This window comes from Anser brachyrhynchus (assembly GCF_964034855.1).
Source record: "Anser brachyrhynchus genome assembly, chromosome: 17".
NCBI lineage: Eukaryota > Metazoa > Chordata > Aves > Anseriformes > Anatidae > Anser > Anser brachyrhynchus.
Genome location: NC_137710.1, coordinates 9,863,605 through 9,880,697, shown reverse-complemented (window position 1 = coordinate 9,880,697; position 17,093 = coordinate 9,863,605). Strand labels below are relative to the sequence as shown.

The window sequence follows — 17,093 nt, the reverse complement described above, 5'->3', positions numbered from 1 at the left end:
GGGGCCGCCCCGCCGCCCCCCTTCTCCTCCTCCTCCTCTTCCTCCCCGAGGTGTGGGGGGGGGCCGGTAACTCCCCACAGCCACCGCAGGCTCCCTGTTTCCAGCCCCGGCCGCGGGAGCCGGCGCTGCCGGGGAAGGAGGCCCCCGGGGGGCTCCCAGAAGCGGGGCCGACATCCCCCAGGCACGCAGCGCCCTCGGCCCCCTCAGGTCTGTGGTGGCACAGCTCCTCCAGCCGTCCCCAGGCGGGCTGGAAGGGGCTCGGACGCTGCTGGCTGTGGGGATTCACAAAAGCACTGACTCCAAGGACGATTCCCCAAAGGTTCTGCACCCGGAGGTGGTCGCGCACTGGGGCAGGCTCCCCGGGGACTGGTCACGGCACCCAGCCTCCGGCGTTTAGGAAGCGTTCGGACTGTGCTCTCCGCCAGGTGGTCTGAATCGTGGGGTGGACCTGGGTGGTGCCAGGAGTTGGACTCGATGGTCCTTGTGGGTCCCTCCCGGCTCGGGATATTCTCTGATTCTGCTGCTGCAAGCAGGGCGTGGATGGGAGGACAGTGAAGGTGTTTTCCAGCTCCCCCATCCCTTGGGACCTCCCAGGGACAAAACCCAATCCATCTACACCCTTAGTGCCTGCCTAGGCCTCTCAGTGCCCACGGGGAAGATGTGACCTCTGGATTTAATGCAGGAAACGTGTCTGCATCGCTGCTCTGCCTGTAAAGGGCTCGGCTGGAGCCATACGTGTGCACCCAGCCCTTCGCTCCACACCTGCAGGAAGGCTTTCCCTGTGCAGGGTGCTGAGGAAGGGGAAGGAAGGGTGCACCCCATTTTGGAGATGCCAAAGCCCCCATCCGCTCAGCCTGGAGACGGAGGCAGGCAGTGCACAGCTCTGGTTTCTTGGTTCCTGTTTCTGTGGCCCTGGACTGTGTCAGCATCCCCTCAGCAGACAGAGTTTAACTGCAAATTGGTTCAAGAAATGTATGTAAATAAGGAGACTTTGATCTCCAGCTGCCTGGGCTGGTGCACAGGGAGTTGGGAAGGCTTCCTGACATCCCAGACCGTGTGACGGTTTTATTTGTCTGCGATCAATTGTTCGTGTTTTGCTTTATGGGAACCATATTTAGGGTGTAAATACTGAGTACGATAAGCAGATGCAGGAAGAACGAGCCTGGCGGTGGCCGTGCTTGCATGGCACCGCAGTGCTGAGCAACAGGAGAGGAGGCAGAAAAGCGAAATCCTGGCCAGCAGTCGCACGGCATCGCATGGCAGGCAGTCGGGAGCTGTGCCCTGACCTGGCCCCACCAGCAGCAGGGCACGGATCAAATGTGGGGGCACCCCCAGCTGCAGAGCTCCGTGCCTGGTCGCAGCCCCAGCCCCACCAGCGCAAGCACTGGGACTGGCAGGAGTCGTCCCTGTGTCGGAGCAGCATGTCAGGAGTGTCCCAGAGGCTTGTGAGAGGAGCCAGGAGGGAAGAAGCAGGGAGGCAGTGCTCGCAGGGCTCAGGCTGCACGCTGTGCAGTGTGCGCTCCTGCTGGTCCATCTGTGCACGGGAACGCGGAGCAGTTCCCACTTTCTTGCCTTGCTCTGAGCCAGACAGCTGGGTCTTAGCAAGGAAAGCTTTGTGTCTCTTTTCTTTAGTGTCTTTCATTTGAATGGCTGGTGTCTCCGGGAGCTCGGTGCCTTCAGCCCATGCCAGTGGAGTCTGTCGGTGCCCTGGGGAAGCAGGGAGAGGCGTGGGAGCAGCCTGCGAGGCAGCGACAGGCAGTTTGGCTCTTGTTAAAAAAGGGAGACTTTCGAAGGGGGTGTTCTGGGAAACACAGCCCTTGCAGAGACGGGACTGTGCGTGAGAACGGCCGGCTCCTGCCAAGACACTGAACACAAAAGAAAGTGTATGGTGTGTTTGGGTTTCCCAACATTTCCCAGCAGAACAGGGACGTGGTTAGCAGCAGAAAGATGGGTGGGTTGGGAGCGTGTGTGCTCACCTTCTGCACGGGGCCAGCCCAGGCCCTTTTGCTAACCCTCCTCTGCTGGGAGCTCTCTGTGTTCATGCCTCGTCCCTACCTCAGTTTGCCACTTGCTGGCTGTACCGGGGCTGCTGGAAGATGAGCACAGGCTTCCACCCCAGCCCCAGCGCGCCGACAGCCTGACATCTCTCAGTGCAGGCGCTGCCTGCTTGCTTTCCTGTAGCCTCGGACAGGCCGGAGCCAAATCTGGGGTTCAGCGAGCTTGTGGTGGCTGCAGGAGATCCGTGGAAGCCTTCGTGATCAGGAGGTCCTGCCAGTCGCTGCTGGTGCTGATAAAGCATCCCCACGCACGGCTCTTCGTGCCCGACAGCTGCCCCTCCTATCTCGCACCAGTGGGATGTATGTCTTAACATGGTCCAGCATGTTTGCTTTTACTCCTAGATTTTGAGAAAAGTGCGGGGGCCTCCCTGCGCCTCTGGAAGGTGCCAATGGGACCAGGGATGAGGAAAGAAGCCAATGGGACCGGGGATGACAGCACAGGGGGAAACCTCTCCTCAAACCTGTTGTGCTGTGTCACACGCGCAATGAGCTCCGTGGTCTCAGAAACGGTGTGCACGGGTGGCTGGAGGATCCCCTGCCCTTTTGCTCACAACTAGCATCCTCTGCTCACTTTTCCCAGCTCTCTGGGGAATCCCCGTTTGGCTGGATATGGGGGACAGTTTGCAGGGTTTTAGCTTTTGGCTGGACGTAGTCCCTGAGCATTTTGTTCCTTTGGTGCCGATCACAACACGAGCCTCGAAATGCACCAAGGCAACAACCTGTGTACAGGAGGAAGGAAAGCAAGGGCAGGTCCGACTCTTCTCTGTTGAGAGCAGCAAAGAGGTGGCGTAACTCTCCTGGTCGATGGGGCCATTTCACTGTGAAACTGCTGTGAGACACTGCTGTGGCACTTTGGACTGAGAGCAGGGGGGGGAAGAGGTCTCTGAGCGAAGGGGAAGGGGGAGGTGAGAGAGAAACTGAATTTAAATGGATTAAGGCTGTCTGTCCAAAGTCCTTTTGTTTCCTGCCACCTCCCTGGTGTGACTTTCACAGCTGTGTTCTGTGTGGCTCAGGGCCTGGCTTCTGGCTCCCTGCAAAGTCAGCACGGAGCTTTACACCTCCGGGGCATTTCCCAGAGCAGCTGGAGGGGGGCCCCGGAGCCAGTGCCCCAGGACAGAGAAACCCTTTTGATTTTTCTAACATCTTTCCTGTTCACTCTGTAGGTGACAGCGTCATGAATTGATGTCTCCAGCATCACGGTCTGTGGGTGACAAATGGGAACGCATCCCCATCAGGCAAGTCTCTATTCTCACCTTTGTGCTTTCAGGGCTTCCCCTTTGCTTTGGCCCTGGCATCGTGTTTTCCCCGGGGGCAGCCAAAGTGGGTGTTTGTACAGGTGATGGTAGGTGCAAACAAGGCTGGGGGCCGTGCGCAGTGAGCTGCCCTTGTAAGCACCAGGGCTGGGGAGGATTTCCCGCCCGAACAGGCCTTGAATTACCGGGTTCTCTTCCTCAGCTGGCAGCCCAAAGCATGGGGAAGGGGCAAGAAGAGGACTTGGGGTCACTGGAAATTTGGCCTTCGGGCCTGGACTCACAAGTGTAAAAGTAGTATCTAAAGTAATAAGTAAAAACGTCTGTTGGTTGGCAAAATCCTTTGCTTCAAAGCTCTTTTTAGAATATAATTTTTGTAATGTAATGACTTGTGCAGGCTGTCCTGAATCCAAACCATGCACCTTCAAAATTCCAAAATAATATGTTTGATTTTTTTTTTCTGCATTTCAGCTTAACTGGGCTGATACAGCAGCCTCAGTATGAATTTCCAGAAAGTTTTGCTTGGGCCAGAAAGCTTTGCTTGGGCCACTACTACTTGTTCGGTATTTATTTGGTTTTGTCTTTTTAAAAAAAAACTTTGACTTTCATTCTGGGTTTGCCATGGAGTCTGTTGAGTATAGGATCTGCTGTGCATACAGCCCTTGTTAAATCAAGGGGCACGCTTGGAGCACAGTCCCTGGGCTGGGTGCAGGCTAACGGGGATGAACTGCTCTGCAGGCACTGCCTTCCCCAGGCCAGGAACAAGCAGGAGGGTAGCAGGACTGTCCTGCACCCCACCTTCCAGAGCCTGCCTTCCCTCGCCTGCGCAGCTGTAAAATGGAGCATGTGTGACCAGGCTGCTGTGCCCTGTAGGTCCTTACCCAGCCCTGTGCTCCCAAAGCATGTTCTTCATGTCGGGGGCTCAGCCCAGGAGCAGGTCCATGGGGGAGCAGCTAAGGCAGCTGCAGCCCCCTCATTTCCCCGTTAACTCTCTCTGTGTAGCACACCCGGCAGCTCACGCGGAGCTGGAGCAGCAGCAGGGCCGTGCAGCTCTTCCTCCCCCTCTCCTCCCGCAGCCCTGTTGCAGCTGCATCCAGCCCTGGGATTCGCCCCCAGCAAGCAGCTCCCTGCTCCGCCGTGGTCGGCGCGGGCACCGGCGGGCTCCAGGCTCGGGGAGAGGTAGGGCATGGTGTTTGTTGTCTAATCAGCTCCTAGCCCGTGCCAGGAGCGGAGCGCACACAAACAGCACGGGGCTCCGGTGAGAAGCGCTGCCTGCGAGATAAGCCGGGCAAGGAAAACACATCCATCTTCGCGTCTCTTGGCCTGAGATGGAGTTTCATCTGCTGGCATTTTCCTGGCGTAGGCTCAGTGCACAACACAATTCACCTCTGGAGCCAGACGCCTGGGAGCCAGCTCCCATTTCGGGCAAGAGGTGTCAGCCCCGGCTTGCACAGCGGGCGAATGCGGTGAGAAGCTGGCGGTTGAGGCACACTGCACAGGAGAAGGGTGCTGGCCCAGCCAAGCCCCCGTGGCAGCAGGGGCCTGCCTGCATGCTGTGCCCAGCAGCGCTCATCCCTGAGCAAAAGGGCAAGCCCTGGTAGCAGAGCTGCGCTGAGCAGCCCCCGGCCCAGGTTTTGAACTTTGAGCCCGCAGCGTGGGCACAGCACAAACAACCGGCCCTTGGGAGGCACCGAGACGCAGCGTGAGCGTGGAGCAGAGCTGGCTCCAGCCCGCGGCTCAGCGTCTGATAAGGAGGTTGCTAGTGCCGTCTTGCAGCGCGCTCGACCTGCCAGATTTCCGCAAATGAGACGTCCTGGTGAAACACCCCCACCTTTGCCTCCCTCTGATCCCCTCCGAAGCGGAGCCAAGATTGGAATGTCTCCTGGGATATGATTCCCTCTCGCCTAAGGGGGACTGCGTTAATAAAATGCAGCGCGAGATGTGAAGGCGATGGGGGAGGGAGGGAGGCAGGGCTGCGGGGATGAGGCTGCTATGAACACGCCGTGGGTCTGCTGGAAATGTCCCGTCCTGTCCTCCTTCCCCTTGTCCCCGGCACTGAGCTGTGGAATTCAGGGTGTGGGTTGAGGCATTCTTCACACTCGTTTCTGCTCAGAAAAGTCAAACTCACAATCTCCCTCCTGCTCCCCCCCTCCTCAGCAAACCCCGCTGAACCAACAAGCATCGCTCCTGCCCCCCTGCATTGCTTGGGCATCGCCCCAGCCTGTGCTTTTGCTTGTGGTAAGCAGAAAGCACCTGTCCCTGGGATGTGCAGGCCAGCTTGGCAAGCCAGGACCGTCACTACCCAGGAGAGAGCACTCCCCTCGTGCCTGCAGGACTGAGCGCTGGGGACACAGCTGGACTGGCCAGGTGTTAGTCCTCTACACAAGGAGAAGACACCGTCAGGTTCTTCTAAAGAGGAAAGGGGAAAGGGAAGGGAAGGGAAGGGAAGGGAAGGGAAGGGAAGGGAAGGGAAGGGAAGGGAAGGGAAGGGAAGGGAAGGGAAGGGAAGGGAAGGGAAGGGAAGGGAAGGGAAGGGAAGGGAAGGGAAGGGAAGGGAAGGGAAGGGAAGGGAAGGGAAGGGAAGGGAAGGGAAGGGAAGGGAAGGGAAGGGAAGGGAAGGGAAGGGAAGGGAAGGGAAGGGAAGGGAAGGGAAGGGAAGGGAAGGGAAGGGAAGGGAAGGGAAGGGAAGGGAAGGGAAGGGAAGGGAAGGGAAGGGAAGGGAAGGGAAGGGAAGGGAAGGGAAGGGAAGGGAAGGGAAGGGAAGGGAAGGGAAGGGAAGGGAAGGGAAGGGAAGGGAAGGGAAGGGAGAAATTTCCAACTGAGAACAGATGTTGGGAGCTGCTGGACTGGACAGTGTCAGTAGGGCAGAGGAGCGCGATGTGGTCCTGAGACATTTTGGAGAGCTGAGACAAAGGGCCCAGAGCCACAGGTGGCTGTGGACTGTTTGTGTAGAGCCTGCACCATTGCACAGGATCTTTCAGGCTGCTATACAGCCATTACATCCTTGCTTGGGAAGAGGGAAAGGGGGGCAGGCAGCTGGTAATGTAATATTTTAGTTCAAAGCAGTAGCTGTTCGTGAGTTGGTGCTAACAGCCTTCTAAAAGGTCACAGATGCCTCTGCCTGACACACAGCCTCCATCCTCGCTTCTGAATTCGCTCACGTGTTGTTTTACTGCAGACTCCTCTGAGCCGTAAGTCCCCACGCAGCGCTCTGCTTGGGAAAACAGCCGAGAGCAGCTCTCTGGAGACGTTTGCTGTGTCTGCAACAGAGGGGAGGGAAGTGAGACCAGCCAGGGACCAGAACGGAGGGAAATGGCCTCTGGGTAGACATGTGGATGAGGAGGAAATGCCAAGCCCCAAGCCCATCAGCCGGGGCAGCACAGGTAAAACAGGGAGCCCTGTGAAGGTGTGAGATCGCTCCAGGGCTGCTCAGCACTGGTATCTTCTGCGAGGGCGTGTGAGCTCGCTGCTTTGGACTCCGTGGAAGAGCCTGGCAGATCCCATCTGGAGAAAAGGCAGCAAACTGCGGCTCAGATCCTTCAGCTACACACGAAACAAACGTGCCCTGACTTTTTCGTTGTACTGCTTATGGGTACTCTGCTGTGGTGAAGGAAACAAAACAGGGCTCCGGTTTGCCATCTTGTCTCAGCAGGTGAATTCACATTGCTCCCAGTGATTGCTGTCCTCGTGGTCTGAGTGTATGCTGAGGGTGATTTGGAAGAGTTGATTTCTTGACTAGGACTAATGGAGGAATTTTGGGACATGCAGGTCCTTTTTAAGTTGCAACTAATGACATCAGCCCTTGACTGGGATCAGCACATGGCTCCTCTTTCCGCACCAGGAGACCAGGGGAATCCCTCGTACAAGGTTTGGTGCTCACGACTCAGCAGTCTGTGCAGCAGCTGGGAGGCAACAGCCCCCAGGAAAAACGAATCCAGCTTCCCTGCTTGGTACCTTCCTGCACAAGCAGGTTACTGGGGGGTAGGGGGAACAGGCAAATGCAGAAATGTACTTACACCTCCCAGGATCCATGGGCATGGCTGAGAGAAACCTCTTTTGATGGGGAAGGGCTCTCCGAAAACCATGAACAGAGCAATCTAGCTGGTAGCTCTGGTGTGCTGCAGCAGCCTGGCCCTGGGTTTCAAATGGGGAACACTCATGACATGAATGGATTCAAGTCAGGAAGAGCCTTCGCACCGACAGTGGGCTTACAGGAATGAGTTAAAATCATTTTATTTGCTTTGTGAAATTTATTAAAAACTACATTGTTCATCTGCTGAAACTTCACAGCTGTTGAGATTGCCCTCAGGGCAAACCACATCCAAGAAATGGCATGTAGATCTTGGGAGCACAAGACTTGAAAGCTGAAATTGCGCTCTGCAGCGCTGCCTTCGCTTCCCGTGCAGTCACGTCGAGCCATCTGTGGCTCCTCCAGTTAGACACCACACTTCTTAATTCCTACTTTTTCTCATCTCTGACTCTCGCAGTGGAATCAGCCCTGCAGTGCAAGTACTTCATTTCAAAGCCTTGTGTTTTGGCTAAAAAGGGACAGAGGTAGGATGCAGGCAGCAAGAGATCTGTGTGGGAAGTGGGTGCTCAGAGCCCATGGCATTCAGTGTCAGATACAGCCACGCGCCGTGCTGCAGCAGATGTGCCATCGGGTATCACCTCCCTCTGACGTTACTGCTTCGTTGTCCCTTGGAGGAGCCAGCGGTGAGGCAGCACTGCAGAAAACAAGCCCATGTGCTCATGAAAAATCTGTGAATTCCTTGTAGTGGCAGCAGCTTGCTCAATTTTGTACTGTCAGTTGCTACTTGTTTGCAAAAAACTTCACGGGATAAAAAAGTGGGGCTTGCATATTTAGGTCTGACTTGAAAGCTCTGTAGGGACTTGGGAGACTGAAATCAACCACTCAGCACAGGCAAAATTAGGACCAGCCAGGGCTCAAAGATACAAATACAAACAGGACATGAGAAACCCACTGACTGCAATCTATTCGGTCATAAATGATTCATGGAGTAATTTTGAGTACCAAACACATTGGTAAGAACTGGAGGTTTTGTTTCTTTTTTTTTGGGATGGCCCACAAACAAAAACATTGGCTAATTCATCAGACGCTTTCTTTTTTCTTTGAATAGTTTGCCCAGATCCCCGAGCAACCATCCTGTGCAATTTGCTGTTAACCTAAATAACTTGAATTCAGGTACACCCATAGCACTGCCCAGATCTGCCCATGCATGCAGTAATTAGGGCACTCCAAGCGCAAACCTGTAGCTGGGGAGGCAGGAGGCTCTGTAGGCATCTCCCGGTGGCTACCTGCTGGCTGCGGCACGGGGCAGGGATGGGGAAGGGATGCGCCGCGCCGCCGCGTCCCTCCCTGCAGCCGCCTGGAGAAGGCTTTGTGGGAACCTGGGGGTGGCACCGTGCCCCTCAGCAAACACCCTGCGAAACTGGTAAAGAAAGGGCGGCTGTCTGTCGCCCTGATGGAGGGGAAGGAGACGTGTAAGAGACCCGTGGAGGCAGAGCGTTGCATTCCTTACCTGTGAAATAACCCCGTGAAATCCAAATGCTCGGGGAATTCCTAGATCTCTGTAACAACATTTCAGCGGTGACAGTGTGAGGATTTAAGTGAGGCAGGCTCCGAAGGGGGAGATTATTATCTGCTTTCAGACCAAGAGAGAAAGCAGTAGGAAAAAATAGACCTGCTTTTTACAAACCTTGTCTTACTTGATCCTGCTGCTAACTGGAGGGGGCCTGCCAGTGCGCTGAATTACTCAGAAAGGACCATTTTTGACTAAATCGTTCCAGAACTATCCAGGAATTAAGTTAACTGCTGACTTCCAGATTTATGGGTCCCTTAATCCAAAATTACCTTTTAAGTGTAAGCAAGCCCTAATACTTGGGTTATGCGAGGTGGGATCTTCTGGAGCAGAAGAGAGAGGCAGAAACAAGTTACCGGACAGAACCAAAGATGGCATTTAGGCTGAAAAATAGAGGGAATTAGGAAGTTTGGCCCCTGTTGTGGGGTTACTCAGCTGCAGACGGGCTGTGTTAAACCAGCCCTGGTGCAGAGAAGCGCTGCTAGCAGGGCTCTGTGCAGGGGGACGTGGTGCAGCGCTCGCAGCGCTGGTGCTGCCGACTGCCGGAGCGGGACCGGAGCGCGGGGGCTGGGGGCACACGGCTGCGAGTGGGGCTGTGCATGCGGAGCCTTGTCAGGCAGACACACAGAATTACCTCATTAGTAAAGCATCGGTAGCCAGGTTCCTCAACACGTACCCTTCCTCCCACAGCACGGAACAACTTTGTGTCTAATTAACCAAATCAAAGGGTCCCAGAGAGGCAGCTTGAAGGGACGCCCTCAGCTTGAAGCCCAGGAGCCTTCAGCAAGTTGTGTGCGTGGTGGAACCAAGGAGCCTTCATTTCCTATGGCTGGATGTCTTGCATTCCCTACACCCCCCAAAATCCCCGTTTCTTCTCCACTAGCACATTCCCAGCTTCTTTTTGGGGCTGTGGATGCTGGAGCAGGGAAGAGGACGTGGTGCAGTACCTCCACACTGATGTGGAGAGCTGGGTCTCTTCCTGGGGGCTTCCTCTCAGCAGGGTGCTCTTTGAGTTTGTCCTTTTCTCCCCTCCTGCCCCTTTTTTTCTCAACTCCTGTTCCCCCCTCTGCAGGAGTGGGTCTGCCTGGCAGGGGCAGACCGCGTGCAGGAGGAACGAGCGTCCTTCCCTCAGGAATTGGGGCTAGGAGATGGAATTGGGGCAGGTGCTGCCACACAGGGGCTTGTCACTTACATTTTGCCAGTTTGGCAACTGCTCTCTCCTGTTTGTTAGTGGGAGAAAGGCAGATGCAGAATGTAAAATGCTGCTGCTCCCTCTGAGATGAGCCATGTTGTGCTCTGCCTGGGGCACAGCACCACTGCCGGGGCAGGAGAGCTCCCCAGTGCTGCGGGAGGAAGGAATTTGGGGTGCTGTCTCCCCAGAAGAAACCGATCTAATTTTCAGGCAAAATCCCTCTCCGCAGAAGCATGGGAGCTGCATCCGTCCTTCCGCAAGCCCCATCTGCCCAGCTCCTGCAGCCCGGGGCTGGCTTGCTTTACAAACACTTTTCTCATCCCCTCACACTAGAAACTTGATTCTACAAAACACTTTCACAGCAGCTAATTACCAACCCTGCAGTGACTTAGCTCTCTAATTCCTGCCAGTCAATGAACCGGCCCAAAGAGCTGCTTTTTGTAAGTTGCTGAATGTATGAACACAGCCCTGGAGCCAGAATGTAGCACAGATTTTTTTTTCCCCTGGACAATTTCCGGATCCTTGTCAATTTTGGAAATTTCTTTAACTCCCCAGGACAGAAGGAGCATCCCAAGATGGAGGTAACCAGGCCTGGGACACACCGAGCAGCCACGGACCTGCAGCGGCCCCGGAGCCCAGCTGCGGTGCCAGGGAAGGAGCGATGGTCAGGAGATTGGTTTGAAGGGAAAGCTGGCGTCTGCCAGCCTGTCTGTGGGTGATCTGAGGGCTCAGCTGGGACGTCTCCACGTGTTCCTGCCTCCCAACAACGTCCACGCCTTGCACAGGTTTCCTTGATCTTCTGGTTTGTATCCAGAGGGCTGCTGCAAAAGCTGTTGTGCTGGCCAACGGCTTAGACCGCACCACTGCTCCCCACAGCCCGCTCCCTCTGCCCCACGTGCAGGCCGCCCGCCCTGCCTTCCCCAGCCCCTCATTACCCACCTCTTCCCTTCCAACCAGCCCCTTCACGCCCTCCTGCTGCGCTCCTCACCCCTGGGAGAAGCAGCCCCTGGGCACGTTCAGCCCCTGGGCGCAGAGAAGCGGCCCCACGGCCACCCCCGGCCCTCCTCGCGGCTCGTCCTCGCCCCAGCCCCCGCCGCGCCCCTCGCGAGGGCTGTGCCGGAGCCTCGGTGCTCCCGGCCGCGCGCACCCAGCGGTTATTTGGGATTCTTCGCTCCTGCCCGGGCTGCCCGGGGCTTTGTCCTTCGCCATACAGACGCCGAGCCCCGATTAGCTGAGTGCGGACCGGGGGCGGCGCCACGGTGCGGGGGGCGGCTGGGGCACAACGGGACCGGCCGAGGCGCGGAGCCAGCCCCAGGCACGGCACGGGCAGACCCGCCGCCGGTGCCCCCTGCAGGCAGCCGCCCGCAGCCGGTATGTATGTATGTATGTATGTATGTATGTGTGTATGTATGTATGTATTTATTTATTTATTTATTCCCTCTTTAAGCGGCTCCCTTCCTGCGGCGCCCCCTCCCGTTACCGCGGCGGGCCCTGAGGTGAGGCGAGGCCCCGCCCCGCGCGCCCCCTGGCGGCGGACACGAGCGTGCGCGGGCACGGGGCCGCCCCCCTCCATCGCGCACGCGCCCAGCAGGAAGCCCCGCCTTCCCTCAGAAGGGCGAGGGCGGGAGCGGCTTCGGGAGCGGCGAGCGCGCGTGCGCAGTGCGTCACGTGGCGGCGGGGCCCGCTCTTAAGGCGGCGCGCGGGGCGGGCGCGAGGCATTCTGAGGCGATGGCGCGCGGCGGCAGGAGCGTGGCGCGGCCCGCGGCGGCACCGGCCAGGTACGGGGCGGGTTGAGGGGGCCGGGGCGGGCTGAGGGGGGCCTGGCGGGGCTCCCCCCCCCCCCCCCCCACCCTCCTGACCCGCTCCTCTCCCGCAGCCCGGCCCCAGCCGCCCCGGTGCCGGCGGCGCAGCCGGCGCAGCCCGGGCTGATGGCGCAGATGGCCAGCACGGCGGCCGGCGTGGCCGTGGGGTCCGCCGTGGGGCACGTCGTGGGCAGCGCCCTCACCGGAGCCTTCAGCGGCTCCTCCGAGCCCACCAAGGCGGCCCCGGCGCAGGTAGGAGCCCGCGTGTCCTTGTGCCGCCCTTGCGGGGCCGGGCCGTGGTGCCCAGGCCGTGTGGATCGGCCCCAGCGGCGCGGAGCCTGCCCGAGCTGCGCCCCTAACCCCGTCCTCGCCTCCAGGAGCCTCGCCAGCAGCCTGTGTACCAGCAGCAGTCGCCCTACGGGCCCTGCCACTACGAGATGAAGCAGTTCCTGGAGTGTGCTACCAACCAGAGAGACCTGACCTTGTGTGAGGGCTTCAACGAGGCGCTGAAGCAGTGCAAATATAGTAACGGTGGGTCTGAGTCCCAGCGGTGGGGCTGGGTGGTGAGGGAGCTGCAGCTGGGAGAATGCCAGAGGGTTTGAAGGTTGTGCAAACAAGCTGTCGAGCGAGCGGTGCCCTTCAGGGTTCTAAGTAGGAAGTGGTTCTGCCCGTGTGAGTGCCTTTTCCTTCTCCTGGAATGCTGAAGGGAACCGGAAAGGGCAGAAGAGGTAGCCCTGACCACGTCCCTGAAAGTGACAAGATTGTAGATAACTTCACAGAGCTTCCTTTTTGTTGCTTTGAGAAGCCTGCTGCTTTTACCACCTGCTTTCCTAGTTCCTGCTGCACCTATTAATAGTAGATTTCAGTCCTTATGCCTTAGTCTTAAGGTGATCACCTTAGGCAGGAGAGTTTTTATTTAACTGCAGCTGCTGGAATGTGTACCTAATACTGACCTTGTGTTTTCTCCCATGTAGGTGTTTCCTCTCTCCTGTGAGGAATCTGCCCACTTGTAGGGAGAAGAAGAGCCTGGTGTAGAGCCCTGATGCCTGCAAGGAGTGGAAGGAAGGATGGACAGGTGACGAGCTGGAGGGAACAGGCTGACCAGATCGGAGTCTTCTAGGGGTAACTTACTTCTGGAGTAACAGGGAAGTAAAGGAACGGTTGGATTTGTGGAGTTCAGATAGTGCTGTATTTATTATGGAAAAATAAAGAAGCTTATTTGGAACTATCACCTATGCATTTTCTTTATTTAATATTTGAGCTAAAACTAAGCTACCCAGATATTACCCATATTATCCCCTTTCAGGGCAAGGCACGTCTGTTTGTGTGTTTCTGCAAGCAGGAGGTGCAGCCCAGCAGCAAGAACTGTGCCTGCATGGCTTGGCAAAAGTAGATGCACAACTGAGCTGAGATCAGATTGGCAACACTCCAGACAGAGCAGGGGCTGGAGAGAGGTAATCTGAGATATCCGACAATATTTTCAGTAACATTCTTCTTGCATTGATAACCTCTTCCTGAAGAGCTGTGTTCTGACCCAGGAGCTAGGAAGGCATGACCTGTCTGGCTGCATGACTTGGATACAGCCAGCTGATCTTCCTTAGTGAGTTATGCAATGTTCTCAAGGTCACCAGCTAAAGGTGAAGCTCAGGGCTGCTTTCTATTTCTGCCATTATGGCAGAACAGCCTCATTACGGCTGCCTGCAGGCTCTTCTCAGGAGACCCTGCTTGGCAGCAGATCATAGGGACTGCTGCTGAAGGTCCTGTCCCTTTCAAATATCCGAACTTAAATGCTTGGTGGAAGTCGGTGTTCTGAGCTGCGCCTGTCCCTAACCGGGGTGCCTTGCGCTCTCCTGAGAGGCGGCCAAGTTAGGTGCCAGAGACTCAAAGCCCGAGTGTTGTTGTGTGCTGAGCTGCTCCAGTGCGAGCAGGAGGAACCCCTGTAAGTGGAACCACTGAGTCTCATCTTGCTGCCTTCAAGAAATATTTAACTTGGTGTGTGCTGGTCTGTACGGAGAGGCTGCTAGGGAAAGCTATCAAGCATACCTGCAGCGAGTGTGTGCTGTCTTCTGACCCATCCTGGCAAGTTCCAGCAATGGTTCTGCAGTTGACACTGTGGATGTCTCCTGAATGACTTTTCCTGCTGACTGCAGGGGATGGTGAGCCTCCAGGAGGCCCCTGCCAGTGTGGTGGAGGTGTTTAGGGCAGACTTACCCAGTGAGCTGAGGCAGGAGGCGCAGTTCCTTGCTGCTCAGGGCAGGTCATGCTGTGGGAATGTGAATGACACCTTGAAGCAGAAGGCAGCTGCTTGTGCCTGGCCGGGGTGCTGTTTGCACGTTGGTGCAGCTTTAGTTGCAGAACATCAGAGGAGAGTGGGGGGTCCTGGTGGGGCCGGGGGCTCAGGCAGCACTATGGCGAGTCCTGGAGGCGGTCACTGCACTTGTGCGTGTTCCCATCAGGCCCTTTCCTCATCTAGGGGTGCTCTTTGGCTCTGAGCTCTTCTTGGGCTGGGCCCTCCTCTGCAAGGAGCCTTTCCTCCACTGCTCTCTCATTGGGGTGTTTGCTGAGAGCTTCTGCAGCCGATCTGTGGAGCAATCCCCAAAGAGTTTGGTCCTTTCCTGCTGTGTCAGTTGCCCACTGGTGTGTTAAATGAGGAGATGCTGAGCTGTGAGACTGCAGCCTGGGAGGTGGACATCTGAGTCTCCCCAGCTCATGTTGTCCCTCCCTGCCTGCCCCAGGAGCTGACTCCTTGCCTTGCACCCCTCCCAGCTGTGGGGCTGGTGCTGTACCCCGTACAGCTTGGTGTGGGGAGGGCGGGCAGCGGTGCCTGCTGCTGTGATAGGCAGGAGGGGCTCTGTGAAGCAGCTTTGCCTGCTGATAGTCCCCTCTTGCTGCCTGAATTCACCTGCTGATACCCACAGGTGACAGTGCTCTCACAGCAGTGCCAGTCCTGAAGCTGTGCTGAGGGGGCACTGCGACGCAGAGGAGCGCTGTCCCCTGGATGGTGTGCAAGGGGAGTCACGCCTGCACCCTCAGCTCCTCTGGAGACGAGGTGGGTGCCTGACTTACCTGCGAGGTCAGGGTGGTGTTTCCCCAGGTTCTCCAGTAAGGGTTCGTAGCAGGTAGCTTCAGTGCTTTGTTCTCCTACCAGCAGAATGGGAAAAGTGGGTTAATCCCTATCTTGGCTGAAAATTGGGATCAAGACTTGGAATTGGGGCAGGTGGCTCTGTCATGAAACTCCTCCTCCCTCAGAGCTGCTACCTCGGACTCAGGGTACAGCTCTAGTTTCTTCGTGCGCTGGCTGTTCTTTCTCCTGAGAGCTAATGTGTGGTGTCCAAACAACTGCTGGACAGAGACCCTGTCCAAAGGCACATCTGTGCTGGTAGTCTGTGACAAGTGTCACTGGTGTGCGGGGCAGTTCCTTGCAGTGCTACCCGCCCCTGCAGCAGACCCGTCCTGGCCCAGAGGCTGAGCTGTGCTGCCTTGCTGAGGAACTTACTGGTGACTCTGACGAGGATGTAGCGTTGCCTTTCCTGTAGGTATTTACTGGCAAACTCAGAGGCAGGATTTTCCACTTTGTTTAGGTTCATCAAGGCCCCTGCTTCATCCACAAGATCGATGCAGTCTGGAGGGGAAGAGGTGTGTAAAGATCCCGTGTGTCCCTTCAACCTCTACAAGCTGGTACAGGCTTAGAGGTACTTCCCTTGGCAAGTTACGCTATGAAGAGAACGCACTGAGGTCTGCAGGGGAGGATGTTTGCTACCCCTGTGTTTTTGGGATGACCTGCAACTCCCACACAACCCTTTTGATCCCCTCTGCTGCTTCTCTAAGGCTCTGCCCCCGGGGCGATGGCTGCTCGCGAGCACTCGGTACCTTCTGTCGCGCACTGACACTTCCTCTTCAGGTGGGCGGTGAGGATCAGGACGCGGCACTGCAGGTTCACCAGCTCCTGGCAGTTGGCTGTGGGCAGGGAATGAGAAGTGGGTACGCGAGGTCACCCTGGATCCAGGGGCCCCGCTGACATCAAAGGGGGGTGCTGTCGTGGGCAGCAGAGCTGGGGGCCCTGCATGGCCTTTCAGCAGGGCTTTGAGCTTGTGGTATTATGGGCTGTCTGCTGTGCTGGGAATGCGCCAGGCTAGGAGCTGGGATGAGCGTTCTGATTTGGGGAAAGCTGTTCTGCTTCGTGAAGCATCTGTCCTTTAACTTAGGTTCCTCAAATAGGAGTAGGAAAAATCCACGAGCCCTGGCCCTGATGTTCCCCTTCCATGAACTTGCCCAGGTCACAAGGGGAAGGAGCTGAACATCTCAGCTGAGTCACCGGGGGGTGTTTTGGCCGTGAACTCTCACCGAGTGTGTCACGATGGAGAAATCCCCACGGCTGACAAACGTCAGCAGTCAGAGCTGCAGAGGCAATTGAAATAGCAGAGGGAGCAAAGGTATAGTCCCACGTGTGTCTGGCAGCTTCAGCACTGAGTGTTTGGGGTCAGGTGAAGGCTCCTAGCCAAGTGGGGGCAAGGCCAGGACAGAGTCTGCCCGTTTCCTCTTTCCCTGCTGTGGATGCTTGCACTCCGAAGCCAACGGCTGGGGTTAGAGCGAGGGGAACCCTTCCCACAAAGCGGGGAGCAGAGGAACTGCTGGCAGCTGTCACTGCCTGGTGACTTTCTGTCTCTGTCTAGACAAGCAAAGCCCCCTCCAGCGATTTCCTCAGAGCTGCAAAGCTGGGAACACGCAGCAAGGACAACCTGGAGGGAGTTTACCCCGCAGGTGGTGCTGGCTGCAGCCCAGTGATCCACCCCTTGCCTGGCCTCCCTTCCTGTGGGTAACTGAGCCCTGCTGACATAGTTTTGCTCTGTGAGTCAGTGTGCAAGGATTAAATATCTCCATCAGGTAACTTTTTAAAATAAATAGATGGAGCAGAGGCTCTGGTAGAGCTCTCCTGCCCTGTTCCCTGGCCACAGGGCGTTGCTGTGCATCAAGGCGCTGTGTCCCTGCCTCCCTGTGGGGCCACCACCTGGCACCGAGAGCAGCCTCGAAGCCAGCTCTTTCCCCACGTACCTCCGTATCTCACCGTGATGAACATTGTGCTTCCTGGCGGGGGCTGGAGGCAAGGGGCTGCGATGTCCTGCGCGCAGCGGGGGTGACAAAGTGCCCGGGTGTTGTGCGCCGAGAGGAGGGGCGGCGTTTCCAGCTGACAC

The 17,093-nt window shown here is 57.0% G+C and overlaps 3 protein-coding genes across 4 annotated transcripts; 2 read left to right on the top strand and 1 right to left on the bottom strand.

Moving 5' to 3' along the window:
* Window positions 1–120: 120 nt before the first annotated feature.
* Window positions 121–11,040, top strand: LOC308179565 (uncharacterized protein). The gene is made up of 7 exons (XM_080559943.1): window positions 121–2,962; window positions 3,221–3,292; window positions 3,779–3,870; window positions 4,384–4,486; window positions 5,554–5,710; window positions 6,486–6,690; window positions 10,655–11,040. Exons 2-7 carry the CDS (start codon window positions 3,240–3,242, stop codon window positions 10,816–10,818), a joined length of 774 nt encoding a protein of 257 aa, XP_080416069.1. The 5' UTR covers window positions 121–2,962; window positions 3,221–3,239; the 3' UTR covers window positions 10,819–11,040.
* A 766-nt stretch (window positions 11,041–11,806) lies between these two features.
* On the top strand, window positions 11,807–13,132 carry CHCHD10 (coiled-coil-helix-coiled-coil-helix domain containing 10). Its single transcript, XM_080559948.1, has 4 exons — window positions 11,807–11,877; window positions 11,976–12,153; window positions 12,279–12,432; window positions 12,876–13,132. Exons 1-4 carry the CDS (start codon window positions 11,828–11,830, stop codon window positions 12,893–12,895), a joined length of 402 nt encoding a protein of 133 aa, XP_080416074.1. The 5' UTR covers window positions 11,807–11,827; the 3' UTR covers window positions 12,896–13,132.
* A 155-nt stretch (window positions 13,133–13,287) lies between these two features.
* On the bottom strand, window positions 13,288–17,080 carry LOC308179567 (uncharacterized protein C22orf15). 2 transcript variants are annotated; one of them, XM_080559947.1, is made up of 5 exons: window positions 16,954–17,080; window positions 15,772–15,858; window positions 15,398–15,523; window positions 14,968–15,042; window positions 13,288–14,482 (listed from the first exon to the last, which is right to left on the bottom strand). In XM_080559947.1, the coding sequence occupies exons 1-5, from the start codon at window positions 16,976–16,978 to the stop codon at window positions 14,367–14,369; spliced, it is 429 nt and encodes a 142-aa protein (XP_080416073.1). In that variant the 5' UTR covers window positions 16,979–17,080; the 3' UTR covers window positions 13,288–14,366. The 2 variants fall into 2 exon arrangements, with proteins under 2 accessions (XP_080416073.1, XP_080416072.1); XM_080559946.1 differs by having other exon boundaries at window positions 13,288–15,042.
* Between the last annotated feature and the right edge of the window lie 13 nt (window positions 17,081–17,093).